The following is a 24,510-nucleotide window of genomic DNA, read 5'->3' on the forward strand; positions in this document are numbered from 1 at the left end:
CAGATTGTGCTGGAATGGCTCATTTCAGTGATGAGGCCGATCAACAGGATAGATCATCATAACCACCGTCATCATCATTAACAGTAAAATTAGTTTATTTTTTCTCTGAGCATTATCACAGAATGTGAGGGTGAATGGGTGGGCAGTGGGGCACAGGGAGACTGAACTGAGGGGCGTAACTTTGACTAAGCGGTGGGCAAAGAGTGCCGTGGCTCATGGATCCACAGAGCGAAGCTTCATTGTACTGATGAAAAGATCATATAAGAGTAGTGAAATACAATGATGCCTGCTCCAGTGTTAAAGCAGCCTTAGTGACCATCCCCATATCCGAGCGTATTATAAAGTTAAAAGAAATATGTTACTTGTTCGAAAGGGATGCTGATTGTCCGTAGCAAGGTATTTAATAATAATTGATTCAATTTTATGTTATCTTTTTTTATTTACAGATTCTCTGTCTGACATTATATTCACCGAAGCAGTGACACAATGTCGTTTGCAAAAATGAAGTCAGGGCGTTCCAAGACAGGTCATATAACTGGGGGATCTTGTACAAAACAGGGCAACATTAGTCTTTGCAGAGGAATAAACTGATTTACTTACAGACTTTCCTGCATCTTTGAATCTTGTCATTTGTTCGCATCATCATAATTTTTTTAAATAAAGTTTTCAGAAACGATTTGAAATGAGGGTTGTTGCTGAATTTAAATACATAATAGTGCATAGCCTATACAACATATACAGTACATGTTGTATGTGATCCAATAACATTAATTAAAAAGTATAACTTAAACTATGATGACATTGCTTACTATCAAAGTACCATGATGGCCAATCCTGAATGTTATAAAAGCATAATGTGCAGGAAATGTTACTAATGATTGTTAGTAATCACTGGTTGAATGACCTCTCATTTTGCTTTGATTTCCTGAGTGGGATTTGAGATGAATAATTTAAATGAGATTTGTAATTGTGTATAATTAAATCTGCTGATTGTACAACCGACTGTTCTGAATTATGGGGGATCTGGAGTGTGAAAATGGCGCTTTGTCGGGCATTCAGAAAATGCAACCATAACAGCATGTGGAGGGTCATTTTGAGCCTCATACACAATGACATGGGAACTATCACACAAAATACTTACCGGATAGGCCCTGAGCAACACCATGCACAGTGATTTTTGCACTTTAATACTTGCTGGTGTGTACATGTGCAAGATTAATGGATATGTCACTTAGAAACAGGGCCAGACAGTTCTACAGTAAAGTTTTTTTTTTAAATGTCAAAATATTTGTTGGAGATATAGAAGGGGGTGCAAAAGAATCTCTGCCCAGCAAAAAAATTATAATAAAATATAACGCCTTTGTCGCCTATAAGAAACTCCGCCCCTGTTGAATATGAATATTGATGTGTTAGGTGAGGTCATGTTGCATGTTGTCATATGATTAATGATGTGTTAGGTGAGGTAATATGACATGTTGCATGTTGTAATATGATTAATAATGCGTAAGGTGAGGTCATGTTGCATGTTGTCGTATGATTAATGATGTGTTAGGTGAGGTTATGTGCATGTTACATGTTGTCATATGATTAATTGATGTGTTAGGTGAGGTTAAGTGTCATGTTGCATGTTGCATGTTGTAATATGATTAATGATGTGTTAGGTGAGGTGATGTGTCATGTTGCATGTTGCATGTTGATATATGATTAATGATGTACTGTATTAGGTGAGGTTAAGTTTCATGTTGCATGTTGCATGTTGATATATGATTAATGATGCATTAGGTGAAGTTAAGTGTCATGTTGCATGTTGTAAGTTAGATACAACACAAAGCCTGTTCCTACTACAAGCCTGATGAGGTGAATTCCATGACTTAAGAAACAGCTCACTGTTTGGAGAGTGAAGACAAACCCCTTCAGGTAAAGCACAAGTAGTGCATCCTTATCTGCAATGTCACATTGTAATTAGTCAGAACAAAAGAGCTTGATCAGATTTTAATTGAATTGGCTGAGGTGAAGATTGAGTGCAAAGGTGCAAATATTATTGCAATAATTACATTTGCTAATTAAATGTCAGCCTTTTGAATACAAATGAAGATAAGATCCTTGGAGATTGCCTCCTCAATTTTTCTGCTGTGTTTTCGAGAAGAAGAGAGACGACACATATCATTCATGAATATAGGTCAATCATGTCCAGGTGAGAACTGGACATATTACTATGAGTGAGAGCAGAAGTGCACTTCATAGACTGAACCTATAAAATCACCCTTACTTGCTAACGAATGAAAACATTAAAATGTTGAAATCTAAGGCCCACACTTCCCCCATATACAGTATTTATAAAATACGGTCAGAAATGTTGTACTTTGATCATTACAAAGAACTTGCGATTGAATGTAAAAAATGTATGAGGTCTACTCATTAAATGCAGTAAATGCTGAAAACCTCTTTTGCAACAGCCTATCCAACCCGCCCCATCTTCTTCATCCTAATGATTCCTATAGGGGTATAAAAGCAATCTTAGGGTTCTTTTATTTATGTGTCTCTGGCTTCATGGGAGTTGATCATGCCTGGATTGCAACACAGACTTTTCACAGTTAATTTATGAGTCCTGGGAAAGTAATAAAGGCTGCCCACTCAAGCATTTGAATCCAATTACATTCCATAGAATGCCTATGTTATCAAATTAGAACTCTCTCTATGCGCTGGAGAATTAGAAGAAGTTATTTTTCTTGGTTTTGGCAAAGGCGATATACATAGAGTTTAGCACTACTTCACGGTAAAATAAATGGGAAAAGGGCAAAAAATGCAAAGTAGAAAACTACAGATACGCAGAGAGAAATGGTGGGTCTTAGTAATTGATGTGTTAGATCAGAACTTTAATTTTTTAGACTGCGTGTCCTCCTCTCTCCACCGTATCAATGAGGCAAAGCCATTACGCAACACTCATTGTGTCTGACTTAGCAAGATGACGTTTGATCTAAGGGTTTTTAATGAGTCGGAGGATAAAATTGTTAGTACATGGTTAAGTTGTGTAATATGCATCACAGAACGCTTACTAGAGACATGAACTTTATTAAGCAATACAAAATATACACCAGGGAAAATAGCCTCCTCTCTCAGTCTTAGAATCTTTTTTTTTTTATATCATTTTGTGCTTTTTAATCCCAAAAAAATCTTGTTTTCTTTCCACTTGTAGAACCCAGTGAAAAAGAACAGTTGATGGTACATCAAAAGCGAACAAATTTGCACAGTTTTAAAAAAAGAGTCGCCACGGTATCCTCTCGTAAGGAAATGAGTCAGACTGCAAGAAGAAGGTGTTTTTTTCCTTCCTCCATATCAAACGCAGTTCCAGGTCAGGGGCTGTGCTCTTTCCCCGGCTCCCTCAAAAGTCTGGGCAGCGTGTGAACCTCAGGGCCCCAGTCCTCCAGGTCGCCTGGATCCAACTCCGACGGAGCTCCAGGGAGGTCCAATGAGCTGATAGAGCCGGTGGGGGAGCCGCGGCCCTCGTAGGAGAACGTCTGGAGGGAGTCGTACGGCGGTCCCCTCATGTCCCGGTCGGCCACCACCACCCTCTCCTTGATGACCCTGTGCATGTCCTCGTTGTCCAGCATCAGAGACGAACAGCTGGCCCCAGCGGCGGCCGCCGCCGCCTCCCAGGCCTGGGACAAGGCGTCCCGCCGGAGACGCAGCTCCTCCGCGGCGGCCGGGTTCCTCAGCGCCACGATGTCGAAGGCCTCAGTGTCCTCCTCACCTCCCCCCTCGTCATCGTACGTCACCACATTCTCCCGCACGTCCTCCTCCGCCATGATGAGAGGCTCCTTCTTGCTCTTCTTACTCCGCAGGGTGACGAACAGCACCACGATAGCTGCAGAGAAGGAACAGAGGTCTTTATTGTGTCGCCTGTTGTGAGTGAAACTCAGTGAGAGACAATGGGACGGAGGGGAGACTAGTTTGTAGAGCAATGATGAAAGCAATGATGAAAGCAAAGCAGTCGGAACAAATGTTCCCCAGAGGTCACTCCGATAGAGCATTCAAGGTCTGAACAAATGTTTTACAAAGGAAGAATAGATCAAAAAGTCACTTTGGTGTATGAACTTCAAATTCACTCTCCCTCCATCTATCTCCCTACCTCGGTCCCTCCATCTCCCTCCCTCTCTCTCTCTCTCTCCCTCTCTCTCTCTCTCCTTCTCCAACTCTCTCTCTCTCACTCCCCTCCCTCTCTCCCTCCCTCTCCAACTCTCGCTCCCCCTCCCCTCTCCCTCTCCCACTCTCTCCAACTCTCCCTCTCCCACCCTCTCTCTCTTGCTCTTACCCAGCAGAATGACGATGCAGAGGAGGATGGCGATGAGGGCCCCGGTGCTGAGCCCTGCTGAGGAGAGGAAGGCGTGTGCCTGGCAGGCCCTCAGCCGGCCGCCCCTCTGGCAGGGGCACACCCGCAGGGTGAGGGTGCTGATGCTGCTGAGCGCCGGCTCGCCTCCGTCCCTCACCTCCACGGCCAGCTGGTACAGCTCCTGTTCCGTCTGACTGAAGCCTCGCCTCTGCGACACGATGCTGGCACTGTTATCTGAAGTACGAAGGAAAAAGAGATTGTTATGGTTGAGGTTTCTGTTGTTGTTGTTGTTGATGATGTTGTTGATGTTGTTTATGCTGTGACATAGATTTCTCAAACCCAGAGTCTGGAGGACCCTGAGGGAGCGAGAGTTAAGGCAGATGGGATGACTGGGCTGTCTGCAAATATGTATTTTGGGGGCTAGAAATGCTCTGAAAAAAAGAGGACTAGGTACTGGAAAGACTGTATGTCATTATAAATCGCAGCACCACCTTTCACAGGTGAAAATGAAACTTTATTCAGTTTCAACTGAATAATAAAGTCTGGAACCTTTTTCCCTGTGATTCCTTCACCAGTCTGGGGCTATTTCTTTTCAGTGATGAATGGAGGGAGCCGGTGGAGCTGTGAGAGATCGTGTGCGGTGCCAGAGAAACTTCACGCCTTATTAAATCCACTCTGGCGCCCAGGCTCTTGTCGATCCGGGGAGGCTTGTGTGTGTGTGGCGAGCGTTCAACCCCGCATCTCCAGAGCCCAGGATCAGTATGTGCAATCACGGCCCGCCTCTTGAAAATGCAGATTCATGTTCCCAATGGAGTGCTGCCGAGCCCCCCGACAGCCCAATGCCCATGGCAGAGGAGGAGGAGGAGGAGGAGGAGGAGGAGGAGGAGGAGAAGGAGGAGGAGGTGGAGCGCCAGTCTCCAGGCAAGATACTGCCTACTTGTGAATGTCAACACTGCTACGTGCAAACAGGAGCCCCAGGGGAGAGGGCCACGCCTTCCTCCACAGGCCTCTCTGATTTACACTGGATCTGTGCCGGGGAAGGGTCAACATGCTGCTCATTGCCAAGCTGGGAGTTGAAATTCAATACGTCGCCCATCGCCCACAGCTTGCTCCCTAGGAGTGCAGCTTGCCTGGCTGGCAATTGGCAGAGACACGGGGGAGACCACAGGCATTACAATTCAAATCAAAGGACGAACCCCTCCTGCCTCCTTCCACTAATTGCAAAGGTGATGTCCTCGTATGTTGGAGTTATGTATAGAGGCACAGCAGGCAGAAGTGAAAAATGACACTCGTCTGTCACTTAACTGATGGAAACGAACACGTTCCTGCTGTTTAAACACAGCTGATTGTGGGGCATGAACATTTTTTAATGCAGTGGGGTAGCCACGTGATGTGTGCAAGCGGTGTAATTAATTTCTACCAAGAGGCATCCTGTGTGCAAAAAAATACAGCCTTGGCACTCTTGGTAGCTATAGCAGTCAAAAAAAAAAAAAACACGAGTGCATCTAAAGTGTGAAGTTAAAAGGAATCTCATGAAGGCGACAGATGAAGCAAACGGGGGAAAATGTGAGAGACTAAAGCCCACAAGAGCCACTTCTGTCACTAATGTCCGCTGCATAACAGATGGGACGTGTGGATGTGCAGGGCTCTACAGCGGCATCACGACACACACACTCCTTGACGAGGATCATGTGGGTATTCTGTGTTTCTGTGTGTATATGTAGTGTTTAGTGACTCAATGGAATACTATTAGTAACACCAACAGAGTGGTAGCTCTTTAGACATGGATAAATGAGTTAAATAAATATCTGGTATTCATTAATGAAGTATTTTAATGAATTAAGAGAGGGCGTTCTTCACCGTGTAATTAATGAGTTAAGTACAAAAACAGGCAAACCCCCCAACCTGAAGCTTGCTGCTAGAGCTCAGTATCAACAAGCAGATGGTTTTTCTTATTTACAGCACCAGGATGCTTCAGTGATCAAAGATGACAGAGGATCTGTTGGCCTTGTACCAATCAATGGCAGGAAAGACTGCTACAGAGTGCTCTTAAGCCTTGCGGGGGGGCGGGGGGTGTGGTGGGGGGGAATGGGGTTGGGGGGGGGCTCAATGAGTAAACAGAGCTCAGACAGTCCTTCCATGGGGATGCTGCCTGAGTGCGGTGTTGCCTTAGGGCGGAGAGCGCGCTTGGCTTGAAAGCACACAGTGAACGAGTTCTACAGCCCTGATAGAAAAAACTAGACAAGGCGTGTAGCCTCTAAACGTCTCTGTTGCTGATCACACCGATTGCCTCCTCCATTCCCAAAAGTAAACCTAAGTCTCCGCAGTCAAACAAATCCATACAAAAAAAATATTACAGTATTTTTTATTTTTATTTTGTGTAATTCTTTCTTGGGGAAGCCTTTGAGCGAGTGAGAAATATAGGACCGGTTGCCTGGGAAACAACACCATTGATACACGTGTGTTGCGACGCAGAAAGAAGAGGAAGGAATTTGGGGGCACGAGACAGTATGTGAGGATTATCCCTGGAACAACAAACAGCACAGACTATGTTTGTATTGGTAAACAGGCTACAGAAACTACAGACTATGTTTGTATTGGTAAACAGGCTACAGAAACTACAGACTATGTTTGTATTGGTAAACAGGCTACAGAAACTACAGACTATGTTTGTATTGGTAAACAGGCTACAGAAACTACAGACTATGTTTGTATTGGTAAACAGGCTACAGAAACTACAGAAAGGCTTTGACTACAGCAAGCCTGCTCTCGGGAGACTATAATCTAAGAAATAAGAAGACCAGTCTTGAATCCATCATGTGACAGTTTTTGAAGGACTAATTGCTTTTTAATGATCCATCACAAACCATTTGTGATCTGTATTTGTATATAAACCGTTTGTGAATGGACTCAAAGCCTTGTGTACATCTGTGCATTTCAGACTCGTCGTAGGCTGTACCTTCATTGTCCTTCAGGGTGAAATTGGGATTGGCAGGGGGGTCACTGGGCAGAGTGAAGGTAAAGTGTCCATTTGCAAAGGCGTCTCTGTCAGTGGCCTTGATCGCTTGAATCACCTTCATGAGCAGAAGGGAGAAAAGCAAACAGATAAAGGATGAAGTACAGAAAGTAGAAACAAGTAAAGAGAACATGAAAAGGAAAACAAAAAAAGGAAGGTAGGTAGGTGAAAGGATGTTATGAGACAAGAGGCAGTGACATGCATTCAGATGGTGTCTGAGGATTACTGGTGTAATTGGACTACCTGGGGTTTTTCCTTCCCCTGCAGTTTTTGAAGGACATTGGATACAGCATCTCTGTCTTTCCCTCTCTCTCTTTCTCTCTCTCTCTCTCTCTCTCTCTCTCTCTCTCTTTCTCTCTCTCTGTACCCTCTCTCTTTCTTTCTCCTGCGCTCCCTCTCTTTCTACTGCTGCTGTGTCCAGTTCTGCCTCAGTGAGATGTATCGGATCAAGGGTGGTGGGAGATGTGCTATGGCTTCTAGCCAATGATATTGTGTTAGCTTGTTAAGATAATTGGCTCCCACTACAAGATGAGTAGACGGTGAGAACCTCCAAGTGCCACTGAGCTCCAATTATTCTGGCTGCTCACCTGTAAGCTTGAGGATGCTCAAGTGAAAAACGCTACTGTTTTAATAAGCTGGAAACACGCATTCATATTCATACCTGATATCATGCAGCTATTAGCAGCGTTATTTTTTTTTGGTACCTTAAATATTCCGGGTGAGGTAACGGGAGAGAGCACATCCTCACATCTCCTCCTCCTCCTTTTTTATAGTGACTGCAGATCAAATAGAGTGTCTTGTGCATGAAATGATGCCTGAGCCTACGGGGGGAAGCCAGACTTCTTTAGCAGACTGACTCAATAAGAGGGGTCACACAGTGACATGCACTGCAACTCCACTGAAGTGTGCGACACTCAGAGGTTTTTAAGTGATGGAGTCACAGTGGAGCCATCAACAGAGAGAGAGAGTCACGATGGTCTGCATCCTGCGGTGACTGACTGATGAGACCAACATTATGAACGTCGGCATTCGAACTGGCAGGGCCTTAGAGAGAGAGATCGTCGACCAGGCCACAGAGATGTTCTTAGCGAAGTGAAAGCATAGAGAACATATTCAGTCTGAACCTGAGAACTGTCTTGTGATCATTCTAAATAAATGCAACCGATATTATGTACAAAAATACACACAGACACACACAGACACACACACATACACACACATACACACACACATACACACACACACACACACACACACACACACACACACACACTGCCCCATCCCATGAGATCAAAATGATGCACCAATTCATCATTTGTCCCTTATACCTCCAGTTAATTTTTGCTGCACTGATATGAGAGGCCTCTTGACATTTAATCTAAACAGGCATCGTCTGTCACCTCCCTTCAGTGCACAGATTATGTGCCACTGCCTGGTTAGTAATCTTCATTCAAGGGGAAAAATATGAAGAGAAAATGCTATTCCGATGTGAATCTGGGCTGCCGTGCTGTGCACAGGCCCAATTTGAATGAGTGATGATTAACATTTCCTGCAAGCCGACTCTGAAGCGCTCAATGCAGCACCTATCTGTCGGCCAAGACACTGGTGCACGCTGAATAATTTATAGGTTCAAGAGGCTGCCACGTCTGCAGCACCACAGATAAATCCATCCCTGATGGTGTCAGACATTCCATAAAGGCTGTGTGTTTGTGTGTGTGTGTGTGTGTGTGTGTGTGTGTTCGTGTGCCTATGTGTGTGTGTGTTTTTGCGTGTGTGTGTGTGTGTGTGGGTGTGTGTGTGTGTGTGTGTGTGTTAGTGTGCCTATGTGTGTGTGTGTTTTTGTGTGTGTATGTGTGTGTGTGTGTGTGTGTGTGTGTGTGTGTGTGTTTTTGCGTGTGTGTGTGTGTTTTTGCGTGTGTGTGTGTGTGTGTGTGTGTGTGTGTGTGTGTATGTATGTGAGACCGAAAGAGAGACTAGGTGGTAAAAGGCAGTGGAGCTTTTTAGAGGCGTCTGAGGTGAAAGTGAAGACTAAATGGTGATAATTACGAGAGCTGGGGATGTTGAGGAAGAAGGAGCTAGGAGAGGATGAAACAGAAAGGAAGAAAGGACCAGAGGGAAATAAACCACAGACTTACTTGGCCAACCCTGGAGGTTTCACATACAATGATGTCGTTTTCTGTGTCAATGTATGGCGCATTATCATTAACATCCAAGACCTGTACTGTGACGGGAACATAACTGACAAGGCTGGGATTGTCTAAAAAAGAATAATGAACAAACAGGGAATTATTCATGATGACTAAATTAATTCTTGCAGAATAATAGATGTAGCAATACTTAGAACTTTAAGACATTCAGATGTAATATTACTGAAATTAATGCAAATTAATACATACATTTGAAGACATCATTATCCTGACAGTTTTGAGTCGTTAAATAATTGTTTAATTTCATGCTTGTTCGAGGTTTGTAATAATGACTTTGTCTGGGTCTGTGGGAGTCTTTCTTTTGAATGCACTACAGTGAACTTCCAATGTAATGCAATTTAAAGTAGCTCCTTATTCATCAGCCTAAGAGGCATGCCTGCGCTGGGAAGAACTAATTGAATTTCCCATGCCTTTTTCATGTCTCGTGACCGAATTATCTGTGGGCTCAGTTTGATACTCTGCTTCTTGAGGTCAGCCAAGTTGCTCTTACACCACGTCAGCATTCAGTGTCTGGCTTGTGTCACATCAGCATTCGGTATGTGACTAACAGTGCTTGTCACTCAAGTATACCAACATAGCAACAAAGCACACAAACGTCTTTTCTCAATTTCATACGGTTCACACACACACACACACACACACACACACACACACACACACACACACACACACACACACACACACACACACACACACAGATACATAGACACACACACACAAACACAGAGACATACCGTGTATTGAACATAAGAATATTAGGCTTTCTCTGTGATGTAACCAGCAAATTGCGAATCCAACCAGCCAAATATCCAATTAACATATTTAAATCTACATCAAGGTTCTCTCAAACTGCCCTCAGCCCTGATAACATTGAAAGCTCCATCCTTTGTTCTAGATTGGCATGTGACATTGTGTTGGATCCAGACAGTAACATCATTCTATGTTTGACGCCCATCCAACTGAATCCATTGAAAAAATACAAACACATGTACCTGTTGTGTTGAGCTGTGTTTAACAGGATGCTGTTCAGAATACACTTCAATGCTTTATGCCTAAGAGGCAATAACAGGCCACTAAGTTGTCACAACAGTACATGTGACAGAACATGGCTATACACGATTATGTTTCACCTTTTAACAAATAGGCAGATAATGATGTGCAACCTACACTTTGATGCAGTAAGCTTAAAGTTTAAGATAAGACCAGATATTAAATCAGGTATTAAATTACTACATTTCTTCACCTGTATACGGCATCTATGATGAGTTCATTAACACACGTCGGTCTCCAGACGTCTGTGCTCTGACTAATAAATGTGAGTTAACCTTATCGGCTCAGTGTCAGTCGCCATTATTGACAGGCAGATTCAACCCATTATCTGAACACCATTGTGCAGAAGCCGTTAAAGGAAAGGGTAATTGCTTAGATAGGCATCAGTGGATGGAAGGGATAAAAAGTGAAAGAGCAATTGATTGACCTGGTACATGTGCAGCACCACACCCTGTCGCTTACGGTCTTAGCATTAGCCCCCCGCTAATGCATCGCTCGATAAAGAGTCACAAGTCAAAGAAAAATGTCATCTGTGTGTCTCAAACTAAGGCTATTGAAAGCAGAGGAAAGTTTTTAACAAAAAGCGAAAGTGAGAGAAACTGAGCGACGCAGTCTTGGTTACCGATCTCTGATGCCATCACAGTGATGTTGTGCCAGGCGGCTTCTTCCCTGTCGAGCATTTGATTGGTTGTTATTAGTCCAGTGTGAGCGTCAATGGCAAAACTTGTATCTCCACGACTGGTTTGGTTAATGGAATACCTATTTACAAAAGAAGAAAAAAAGAGTCCAAAATGCGGCATATTTTCATTGTGCAGATCACAATGCCATACATCTCACTGTGTGAGGTACAATGGGCACTGGAGTGTCTCTAGATATGACAATTACGGACAACAAAAGCTGTTGTATCTTTAAAAACCAATACATGTCTACAAAACAATAACTGTCAGACTGCACTGAGAAATTGAAATTCTTCGCCATAGAGACCTTGTCACACATTAGAATAGAGATTTGTTTCTTAACATCAGCATTCACCAGATAGGTGGTGGAATGGATGAAAAGCTTCTGTCTAAATAAAAAATGATGTAGTACTAATGTTCCAGAAACAAAGGCAATCTGTCTACCTGCCAGAGTGAGATTCCACCAAACAAAGAAGGTAGAGTAGCGGAGAAGCTCTCCATGAAGCATTACCTTACAGTGCCCTTGGTGCTGTCGGGGTCCAGTGCGGTGACCATGCCCACTTCTGTCCCTGCAGGAGTGTTTTCGTACACATCCAGGATGTAATAATCCATGGAGAAGACTGGCGCCTCGTCCACATCTCCTATGATGATCTTTAGAGAAGTGGTGTCTTTGAAAGGACCCAGGTGAAAAAAACGGGAGTCCAGGTGAGTGTTGACCCCCTCAATGTGAAGAGTGTAGGCTTTCTTCTTCTCATAGTCTAGATGCTACAACGAACAGATAGATTAAAATAATGTTTTAAAAAAAGATCATATTAGAATTGTATCATCAGATAAACCATATTTATGTATTTTTTGTAAGTAAGGTAGGAACCTTTTTTAGCACGATAACACCTTCTTTCTTGTCAGTGTCAATGGAGACAGAAAAAATGGCAGCTCCCTCTGAATTGGTGATACGGTAAGTCATTTCAGCATTGACACCAAGATCGTCATCGTTCGCTTTGATTTTGCCCACTGCCTTCCCGACCTCGGCTGATTCAGGGACGTAGAGCTGGTAGTTCTCTGTAGCCGAGTGAAACATAACAAGCACACATTAATTTCATCAACAGTCTCTGCGTACCACAGACATGGACCTGTCAATCCATTTGATTAAGTGCTCAGTGAGAATGAACGAATCCCTACAACACTTAAATCATGAGCAATTCTGCGTTCACAGTGTGCTCAAATGGCATTGTGGAAAGATCACAACATTTGTTATTTTCAGATTACATTATAATTACTTATGGCGTATCATAATGAATAGTCCATGAAATATGTGGATGCTGGAGAGAGAGAGGAACAGAACGAGCACCTACTCTGTGGGAACCTGGGGGGGTTGTCGTTGACATCGGTCAGTGTGACATTGATGGTGGTTGATCCAGACAGACCGCCCACCTGACCAGCCATGTCTTTGGCTTGGATGAGAACAGTATAAAACTCCCTGGTCTCCCTGTCCATGTTCGCCAAGGCAGTCCTAATGATACCTGCAGCGAAAAACATGTTCAGTTTAACATTAGGGAATGCTGCGTGAGAACAACCTGGATCTTTTATTCGGATATACTGTATACGTGTGTTTGTGCATGTGTGTGTGTGTGTGTGTGTGTGTGTGCATGTGTGTGAGTTAGAGGTGATGTATATTCCTACGCATGTTTGCATATGTGTTTCTGTGCATTTCTTATTTCCTTTTGTGGAACAAGTTAATCTCTATTGAAGAGATGACCTTTGAACTTTCCTGCTGGAAGGCATATAAGGATCATCTGGCATAAAGAAGTTCTCACTGGAAACTAAATGATTGGTGGTGGTGGTGGTGGTGGTGGTGGTGGTGGTGGGGGTGGTGGTGGTGGGGGTGGTGGTGGTGGTGGGGTCTTTCCATGGCCCTGTCCTAACTCTCCCGTCCCGCCTGGCCTTTATCCCATCCTTGCATGCCATTCGGCTAGGCAGCTCCCGCACGCTTCACAGGTTTCAGAAGAGTGTGTGTGCCATCTGTCCAAAGCGTGGCCCCAGGTTCAGCAGACCATGTAGTGGCCACAGCAGGCAGGGGGGAAACAGATTGAGTTTGCACGGTGCACCTGTACAGGCCCAAAGCCCTGGGGAACACAACCCCCCACTGAGGCTATGGGGTGAGGTGTGCAGCATCTGACATTTCCACTGGAAGCAACCACTGATGGGAAGAGCAGCGCAGTGAACTGCCTTCAATGTTAACGCCTTTAAAAGCCTTTTATGTCCACAGCGTATTCAGTACTAGGAAAACCGGGGCTGAGTGACGGCCGAGGGCCATCTTGGAGAGGCTGGCTGATTGGGAGGTCAAGTCAATGTGTATTAATTTAAAAACAGATAGTTATCGAAGAGCCATGGCAAATGTAACCCAATTACACAGCCAGACAAAACATCTTGTGCACACACATGTAGGATTTGAAACCAAATGCTAAGGTTAACCAAGGTTAAGTATGGAATTGATTGTACTCCTTTGAAGTTAATGTGAACAGTCTTCAGGGATTCCATTCTGATTTATTTATGTATTCTGTGGGAACATAGTGTGGCATATATTTGTGTAAGCCGTTAGTCTTTTGAAGTAGAAAAATCGCGCTCAACAATTGTTAAAACAATTCTGAATTCCACTGTGAGCTGCGGTACGTTCTTGTAGGAACAGAGGAGAGAAAATATGCAGGCGGACACCTCAATCCGCCAGAACAAATAAGCACAGCCCGCCGTTCAGCCTCAGAGAATGTCATGCAGATTGCATACTGCACATCCAGACCAGATCCCACCTGCCAGAACCGGGCATTTCACTAGAAAGCTTTGTTTTTTAAGAAACATGTTAATGTTAAACAGTCTCTCTGCATTCAGCTAACGGCCATCGTCCAGAGGCAAGGAGTAAATAAACCAAACCGGAGCGGACACTGATGCAGAGCGGGAGCTATACGGTTTATAAGTTATTCCTGAATCATTTCGTAGGCAGCTATACAGCGGAGTATTCATAAAAACCTAGTCTGTTCAAAAATATCTTTGAGATGAATTAGTGATGACACAGCAAAAAAAAAATGTATTAATGTATTAATTTGCCTAGAGCTGTCTATCACTAGTTCATGATTACTAATTGTGATGAATATCGATGAACATGTTGAAAATCAATTCAAATGTTAATGAAAATTTCGATCACATCAAAGAATTAAATTGCTTGCCTGCTCCTTTCATAAAAAGTTCCTTTAAATACCTTTAAATAGATTATATACTAAAAATGCATGAATTGAGTTAAAGTGTTAATGATAATCAATAATGTTAAACTAAAACAAGTTCACACACACACACACACACACACACACACACACACACACACACACACACACACACACACACACACACATACACACATGGTGACAACATTTTGAAACATTTTTTTTTTTTTACCTTCAATGCATTCTCATGTGGCCTGTAAAGCTGGGTGACTTCCAATAAACTAATATGTATTTGAGCACAGATAATGATGAGCTTTAAAGGGGTGGTGTTACAGTATGGGGATGTCTGGAATGGCAATTTTGACATCCACAGACTGGGGACTACTGCATGTCAGGCCACCTCTCATAGGGCTATCAATGTCTTTATGTCTGCCTCTCATGTGCAATTTTATTAAACACGATCATTTCCGACTGGCTGTCCACCACAAGGGCATTACTCCCTTCTTGTAATAGAACCGACCGAGGAGAATAGTATGTGTCCATTTTGCAATGCTGTACCCAATCATTACCAAAGTAATGTCTGTTGAGATGACCTGATGGCCTTTGCTACTGCTAGAGTAGGATTGTAGAATTTGTACAACCATCAATGCTTCATCCAATTCTTCTTAACAAGCATGGAAAATGCCCTTCCATTTGCTCGGTTCTATGGCCCCAGCAGTTGTCCAGTTTCTTCTCACTCTCTCATATGTCGTACGTTTCTCATTCTCTTGTCTGTCTCATTCCATTATTCTATCTCTTTCTGTCCTTCTCTGTTTATCAATTTACTGTTTTGTACACACACACACACACACACACCACACACACACACACACACACACACACACACACACACACACACACACACACACACACACACACACACACACACACACACACACACACTCACACACACACACAGCAGTTGGTGCTCTAAATGAATAGTGTTAGTACTGACCAAGCTCTTTTGAAAGCCTCAATACAAAAGACAAAAGACAAATTCAGTCAGTGGTGGTTGCTTTCTTGCTCTTTCAAAAGCCTTCTGTCAGGCTTTTTACTCTGACTGTGTCAAAGAATAGAACAACATGTCTGAGAGCTTTCATACAAAGGAACTTCATTATTCTACAGCAATGATAATGCAGTTGCTTCTACATATGTGCAAGGCAGCGTCCTCACATACGCAAAGTGGGGTGGTATCTACCTCAATGGAGATTTTAATTATATTTACATATATCATATTTTATTCCCTGTGAAGGAGGATGAATCAATTGAGACTTTACCTGTTTTGGGGTCGACAGAGAAGTAAGGATTTCCTTGTAAAATGCTGTACACTATCCTGGCACTATTTCCATAGGTGGGGTCATCTGCATCAGTGGCAGTGATCTGAAACACCGAAGTTCCTAGAAGAATGGATTTAAGAACAAAGTTATTAGTCTGGGAACAGCAGTCTGCACAAACAACATACTGTATGTAATTACACGTATTCTTGTAAGCATCCATCAAGAACTTTACACCACCTGTAACCCCCTATCAAATTTGACATTCAGAAGAGTCTATGGGAGATGGCTTGTAATTAACATCAAGGGCTTTGGCATATAGGAGGTGCAGTGACATGGTTTATATATTTAAAAAAATCACAGACCAGATAAACTCTCAGAAATCTCTAGGCTTAATTTAGGATTATTTGGATTAGGTTATTCTTTTCTCTGACTTGGGTGTCTACCTAGGTGTCCCTGTCATGTATCGTCCACTTGCCAGGAAACCTTACTCATGCACTAGACATGGTACTTTCTTATATTCCAGAAGAGGGCATCCAATGATAATCCAGCTTCTCAAACCCTATCCATTCCCCAACACCAGTCTGATTGAAAAGCATGGATAGTGCTAACTTCTTGAATACTGAAGCCCACTTATCCCAGTCAGTCCTACATTACATATAATCTGTGTTAAAATCATTTTCTCGCTGATTTTTCTGGAAGGAAAAAAAATATGTCGATTGATTGGAAATGTCTAGGCAACATACAGCAACAAAGACCCAACGTTTCTATCATCAATACATAAGACACCATCATTTTTGCACCAACCAATCTATCACCTTCTCCTCTTTATCTTTATCCTCGGTTTTAAAAGTGTGTACAGGCTTGCTTTGCAACTTGAATAGAACTGAATGTCAATAATGTCTCATGAACAATTTCAAGCTTTTCAACACTGCACAACGTGTCATAAGTCAACACAAAAATGCAATCATGAACAATATATGACCATGATTCCTTTTACACTTTGTGAGCATTTCAGTGTTTGCTATCGCAAGGAATGTGTAACAATGTGTACATTTCCTTGAAGGTACTCTCTGCTGTGTAGTTTGCCATTTATTTGCAACAAAAGGTCCTGTCTATCTGGAACATCTTAGAAACCCGTTCACTGACTGACTTCAGAATAAGAACCATGGTTTGCACATTCTAGTCTTAACTTCTGGAGTGACATACTCCTCTACCACATCAAACAGCTTGTAAGAAACAGCATGAAACGCCGTTTTCAATAGAGCTCAGTGAATGGACGTTGTTTAGAGTTGTTGTTGCATCATGTTGCCTGAGGATAAGGAAACACCCACAGTACTTTGTCCTTTTAAGTCATGACACATATTTCAACACTTTCAATTATCACTATCTCTGTTACACTACGAGACAACGCCATGATAATACCCCTAAAGGAACCACTGGACCACCACAATAGGATCTCACTAGAACCTAGTGAAGCACATGTGAGCTCTCCCTGTTCAGTATAAAAATACAAGGCATCAGCCACCAGACTCCTCAGTGATCTCAGAATCCCCAAAAGCCTCACCAATGTCTGCCATCTCTGGCACAGAAGCTGTAAAGGGGCCATCGGGAAACTTGGGTGCATTATCGTTAACATCCTGGACCTTGATGATGAATTCCGACTCAGGCTCTAAGGCTGTGTTAGTGTGCCGGTTGATAGCCTCTGCATGGAGGACATAGTGGCTTTTCTTTTCCCTGTCCAGGCTCTTGGCGGCGTGGATGTCACCGGTGACCTCGTTGATGATGAATATGGTGCCAGCACCTTCCCCGGAGAGCAGGTAGCGTACTGACCCGTCGCCTTTGTCTGAATTAGAGTGTAGCTGAGAGAAGGAGGGAGTTTAGAAAAAAAAACAGGAAGAGGGAGACAAATAGAAGAAAATGTATACCTCAAAACCATGGTCTTAAAAAGATCCTGTCAGATAAACTAACAACATGCATAACATTTTACAGACAGTTTTGTTGTTACCATTGAGAGAAATCATACATGAGAAGTGTTTTAACCTTGCGACGGTAACCTTGCATTCCTTTTTGGTCCAGTAAGAATGGTTGTGACTGAGTGTCTCAAAACGTCCTCCCAAACGTACAGTAAACATAAAGTATTACTGAAATGTTTTGGCCACAATATCCTAACACAACATAATTTATTCTAATTACCCACAATATATATATATTCTAATTACCCTCAATATATAGCTCAAAATATACTACATGTTACTATGCTAAACTCAAAAGTTTTGACAAATAGAATGTTTGACAACTTCATAAATCCTTCAACATCATTTACATACGATTTCTGTATATGACTACATACAGTATATCTAAAAATATTCAGATAAACTCTGGAGGTTTCATTAAAATTCATGATCAAAGTGTGTCATGGATGTATGTGGTTCTGAAACAACCAAAAGAAATTGTCTGGAAATAAGCGCAAAGCCCTCAAACCAATCAGAAAGGGAATTGTATGATAGCTATATCTCTTACAACACTCGCAGCGGGGATAAAGCTATCTTGACATTTTGAGGTTAATGCCTTTGTACTCAACCCAAAAGAAGTTATCCACACTGGAAGTATGCCGCTAATGCTGTCTCCAATGTGAGGTTTGAACCGTTCATGAAACCATGTCAAGGAAGTTAGTATCTGTGACATGTGATTGAAATTAATTACATGCATATTCTTTCTGCACTATTCTCGTTGAGACCATTCCGTTCTACCCTGAAACAGATTTCCATTGCCTCTTTGCTGCGTATCTATGATAGCACAATATTTCATCGGGGTAATACTGCTAACAAACAGTGCTAAACTATCTGTATACTGCTGTATGGTCAACCACCACATCTGGAATAGGCTTTTTTTATTAGCTTTAGTTGTTGTGTGGCAGAGTTCAAAAACAAAAAGGAATCATCAGGAATACACTGACGCAGAGCAACCTGAAGCTGTGTCAAAAATATTTGTCCTCATGAATTCCGGCATTAAAATTGATAACCATCCCTTTTTTATTTTGGCCCACAATGCTGTGAAGAGCAACTGGCAGCTGTTGGCAGTGCGCATCCCTGGGTGTTTCAGATACATTTGCTTGGCACGTTTCATCTGTTGTTATTGAAGTGATCCCCCGTCCACCTCCTTTAGTGTGCATCTAGTTCTTGGCTGCCCCCAAAACATCCCAAAGCAGAGAGCAATTAGGCAATACAGCTATCACCTTCCAAGCCCTTTCCCTGTGGTTGTAAAGGACACTCATCTTCAAAGAAGTACATGCAGCAGACTTAGGTCTCCTCCATGTTTTTCTATGTAGATGCTCTGCACCTGGCTGTGGTATTCTTACTACTATGGGAGGATATTCACTTCACACACTCTAGGTAAAAGTCTGTAAGAGACTCCCAGCATGCTGTGCAATCAAGAGAGAGCCAGTGTTCTGTTCATGTGCAAATGTTCCAATTTAGAATGTCGCTTGTGTCTCCCTTTTGTGATTTGTGTTAGCATGTCATTTTATTCATGTGTCATGCTGCAACACTTGTGTGCCAACTAACACAGGGGCTATCTGTGCACCGCCAGTAGCATTGTTATGTCAAAGCTAATGTCTGCTTCCCATTTCTGTCACTGTCTCTCAGTGTTTCCAGCCTGAGTGCTTTCCAGTATAAAAGGCTTGCAGCCCAACAACACAACACTTGTTATTGTCTTCTTCGAAAGAAAACAATAACACTGCTATACCAAATCAATTCACCAGGTCTCATCATACCTTGAAACTAATAATAAAGATCTTGTCCAACATATGCTACTGCTATTATTATTAACATTTCCAAAATCATGTCACACACAAGTGCAATGATGCATGCTGCATATGTATGAAAACATGCACAGAAATGATCAGAAGTCTGGGGGTGGAGGATTTAGGCATTCCAAGCACCTTGTTACCAAACTTCTGATATTCAGCAATTTGAAAAAGGTTGAAACCACGGTAAACCAATGCTCCTTTGCGTCAGCTGCTCATTCTAACTGCTCAAAGGGACTAAACATTATTCCTTGAAAACAACATTGCCCACAGATTAAGCCTACACATACAATATCAGCAGATGAATTGATAAACTGCTTCTAATAAAAGCAATTCCTCCAGGCTACTGTGTTTATTAGCCATGTTCACAGATGTCTCAGAAATTAAATTTGCTGAAGATTACAATCATCTACTACTGACAGTCATTAGGCTAGCTGCTCTCCCCTTCTTTCTACTAGCGTATTGCTAATTCTTGATGAAACAAATTAGTATTAAAGCGACTTTAGAAAATGATTTCAAGGGAAGACGAAACATGTTCAAATGTATTGGCTCTTAAAAAACCTGAACTGTCAATTATTTGTTTTGAATATTGTATAGAGGAAGTCCTAATCAAATTTGTTGAAATCTAATTTTCGCCACCATGAAAATCCAATGTAATCGTTCACCCTGTAATCTGGGTAGTTATGTTAACATTAAAGTGTTGCCTTTTGTTCACCACAGGAGAGAACACAAACAGATGCCATGTAGTCATAGCACTGGATTCATGAGAATTTGGAAAATTAGAATGGTAGAAATGTTTCATATTTGCCACGCTTATTGTGAACTGTCCATTATCACAAAAGTAAAAGTAACTGACCCACCTCAATGTAGGAGAGACCAAGTACAGCTTAATCAAGGGTATTGTTAAAAATGGCTTAATTTCTCAGATTGTGTCTTTCATAATGCATGAAATTCTGTGTGATGGCATCTCCAAGCTATGTTAAAAATGATAGCTTGTGTCTGTATCAAAAGTAATAGACAGACGTTGGTTTGTGGGGCAAGTTTTCAGGCTAAGTGCAAGCTGTCTTGACAGGAACACAAGTAAAAGGATGTTGTGACTAGTTATTATGACTATAACAATTATTTGCTGCATTCAATGTGTTAAATCTCAACCTTTGGTTTGTAAGCCACAATCTCACTGGCTTTTTGAAACAAAGACTCTGAATACTACAACTTAAAAATGTGACCCTGAATCACCACTTTGATTTGGATAATGCATGGCTGTTGATGTAAATTTAACTTTAGCCCTTCTAACTGGCATGTTACAATTGTCCTTGGACACTGTTTCAACTGTGAGAAAAAGTAAGGCACACATGCTTGAATTAGTGAGGTAAATGAGTCGAAACATGTATGTTGCATATTTGTTTAAATGAAAGGTGTCGCTTTATGTTACTGCTGACAAGGCAATATAACAGTAACAATAATGTTATTGCTATTGTAATAGGACAGAACAGCTGGGGATGGTTTCAGCTGGGTAAGAGTGAAGAAGTAGCTCCATGTGTTTTTTGCTGACCACAACTGTGCACAGAGTAGTTGGAGGTTGACATCGGTAAATGGGAAATTAAACAGTTTAGGGATAAGGTGGCTATCTGGGTTACCTTATCAAAGCCAGTTAAATCAAATAGAATAGATCTGAAAAAAGTATAAACACTACAGTACATTCCTTAGGAGGCCTTGCCGGTGGTATAGCAAGAGGTTTCTACAAGAACGAGGGATGTGAGTATTAAATTGGGATGCTGCTCTGAACAAGATCTGGGAGAGCAAAGTGCAGGAGGACCTGTGCAGAGGTTGATAGAGAGGCCACGTAATAAGAAGCAGAGCACTCATTAAATTGAGGTCCAGCCTCCTTGGCTAGCCACAAATTACACAAGGTGCGGCGATGGAAAGGTCAATTTTATAGTGTTCCAAGGGCCCTCCACACAGCATGAGCAGTAGGCTGCAGCCTACCCATGCTTGCCCCAATGCAATCCCTGTCATAGACAGCGGGATGGATACTTAATCATCCCATCAACACAGGTGGACAGGACAGGTGTAATCAGCTCTCCTGCTGCCCTCCCCAATCTGCTGCCCTCCCCAACTCTCATGCTGAGCAGTAGGCCAATATAGTTACATTTACAAATGATCGGGAGTACCCCAAGTTTAAAGTTGGCAACCTTCATCAGACCTATTATGTCTCGGTAATATGTCAAGACAAACACCCTGAGAGTCCTAAAGTCTCAGTTACATGAAGGAATATTGACTATTCGATATAATAGCATAGCTCTCTGGCTCAAAGCTGGTTTTGAAGCTGGTTAAATATCTGTATCGATCAACTGTAAAATCCATCCCCTTGTACACATGTACACATATCTTTTCAGCTCAAACAGAGACACAGATCAGGCAGATGTTCTCTTAGTTTCCACAGCTTTGTAGCAAGAGTCTTTTTTAATCTTGTATAATAAATAGAAGTAGACAGGAGTGACAAAAAGGTATTGTACCTAAGCCCTTAGTAACCAGACTTAACTGGCATTTTCCACTTTCTCAAGAATGAGAGTGCTGTGCTTTAGGTAAGTCACACAAAAGCATTCTATTACATAGCCCCCATGTGGGAGTGAAGGACTGATTAGAGTTCACTGGGGTGAATATGAAGTGTTCTATGAAGTGTTCTGAATTATCATGGGGTTCTTGATGGCATGTATTTCCCCCCATTTCACCTTTAATGACTTAAGTGCTCCATTTAACTTTGGAAAAAAAATATGTTACATGTTTTTTTCCACAAGGACAGATTTCATAATTGTTACACAGCATTTTGCCTTGACCCTACACCTGTGTCTGGGAGGGTGAGCAGGGAGTTGCTGACGGCTAATTGTTTTTCCGGCAGAATCCTGGCAGATCCTATATGACTAGATAGAGGCCGAGGACACGTGTCGCCTGCAATTTCCTCAGAACAGAAGCTTTGTGTTATTCATGTGCAGAGTGATATAACACTTGGCAGGACTTTATTCACAGGCTTTATTACATTTCACTGATTTGTATCATATCTCCCATGAACAGAAGCTAAAGAAAAAAAAATGCAAATGCAACCATCCATGAAAACAGCTGATTAAAGTCACACTTCAAAGTTAACCTTTTAATATCTCGCAATGGCTGAGGATGAGAACGTTGTCCCATGTGTTCTCCACAGCCTCACAGCCTGCACATGTATGCTCTGGGTGAAATCATCCAGACATCTGGATATGATGTGGTCGGGCAGATGGCTCCTCTATGAGACTCTAATAGCCTTCAATATCTGTCTGTTAGCATCACAGCAGTCAAACCAAATCTAGCCAGCGCAGCTCACATGTTCAGCTCAGGTGTCTTGGGAATAGACACACAGGTCGTTAGTGATTGTCAGTTTTGACCTTAGCCATCGCCTGCTTCCCCTTCACCTTGCTGGGATCACGATGTGTCAATACTCCATGTCACAGTATATTTGTGACACTGCTGCAGTTGACCACTATGAGCACTCAGACAGGGGTAGGTAGACTGTAGCCTTTGGTGAGGACCACAGTTGTTAAAAAGTAAAATGTTATGTTCTGTTTTCTCCTCAAGGGTCCTTAACCACTTTTGATGAGGAAGGACCCATAATGAAGCTGGTTTTAATGAGATATTTTGCATTTCAAATACCAGAGGACCTTTTTTTTAAGGGTAGCCTACACAAGATTCTGGAAAGCACAAGTGGAAATGTACACAGGAAGCCATTAATTGCATCACATTAATCTCTCCTAACTCATGCGAGACACTGCTTAATCACACTCTTATTACCAGCACACAGAGCGTGAGATCGTGGGTCAATCACTTACAGTATGAAGTCAAATTAATTTCTTCTAAAATATGAAGACAAACTAAAAATCTGGAAACACAGAAAAAGAAAGAAACAAACCAACAAACAAACAAAACATTCAAACAATCAAAATAAACAAACAAAACCCTCTTGGTTGACATACAGAATAATGTTAATAGACACGCATAAACCATCTCAAAGTGGTGTGACGCTGAGTTACAGAATTAGAATTGTACTCGTTGGCAAAAGCAGGCGATAATTCTGCTAATTAGCAGAAACAATTTGTAAGAAAGCTTGCAAATGTTCAGCTTATCTGGTTACCAGTAAAAGGCATGTAGCCTTTGTAATGGGGGTAATTCATTCAATTAGTATAGGACTATTAATAGAATGGCATTTTATCATCTCAATGCAAAGTCCATTATTAACTTTAACATGCACAATGCACAGCATGAGCATTAGGTGCTCACACATGTAAGAACATATTTTTTAAATTGGTCCAATTAAATGCATATAAAAAAAACACTCATTTACCTTTCCCACGTGCTGAGGCTCGGGGCCAATATGTTCCTCCAGAACATAGAACTGATTCCATATCCACCCTCTCTTAGGTCTGTGATGCAGGTCCGGTTCCGTTGACTTGGTTTGGTTCCGGTTCTGGCTCTGGTTGTATGCGGTTCTGACAGGGCTGGCCGGTGAGGGTGTGCCAGCGGTGGTCCGAGCCACGCAGAGGCACAGCAGCAGCAGAGGCAGCAGCAGCAGACAGAGGCAGCCGGAGACCGTGCTGGATAATCGCATGGTCGGAACCGAGGGGTGGCAACTCCTCGCTCTGTGCACCTTGGGCACACGTTGTACTCAAAGGGACGCTGGCAGGCAGCTGTTCACTGAACACTTAGATCAGACCCATCCAAAGGCGTCTGCTGTTGCCCATTGTGTTATTATATCCACTGATCAGGGAGCTCCTTTTGCATCACATATGCTGAGGAAAGACGACAGGCATACTTGGTAAAGACGACAGAGCAGCTGGTTCATCAGAGACAGGAAGATATATCCATGTTG

At 42.4% G+C, this 24,510-nt stretch overlaps 1 protein-coding gene across 1 annotated transcript; it reads right to left on the minus strand.

Moving 5' to 3' along the window:
• Positions 1 to 3,353: 3,353 nt before the first annotated feature.
• On the minus strand, positions 3,354 to 24,249 carry LOC308364229 (cadherin-18-like; the record flags this gene model as incomplete). The annotated part of the gene is made up of 11 exons (XM_080837268.1): positions 3,354 to 3,865; positions 4,313 to 4,564; positions 7,290 to 7,404; positions 9,482 to 9,603; positions 11,226 to 11,362; positions 11,792 to 12,045; positions 12,152 to 12,339; positions 12,633 to 12,800; positions 15,809 to 15,928; positions 17,373 to 17,667; positions 23,986 to 24,249. The coding sequence occupies 11 exons, from the start codon at positions 24,247 to 24,249 to the stop codon at positions 3,354 to 3,356; spliced, it is 2,427 nt and encodes an 808-aa protein (XP_080693394.1).
• Between the last annotated feature and the right edge of the window lie 261 nt (positions 24,250 to 24,510).

This window comes from Sprattus sprattus, assembly GCF_963457725.1.
Source record: "Sprattus sprattus genome assembly, chromosome: 4".
NCBI classification, from domain to species: Eukaryota; Metazoa; Chordata; class Actinopteri; order Clupeiformes; family Clupeidae; genus Sprattus; species Sprattus sprattus.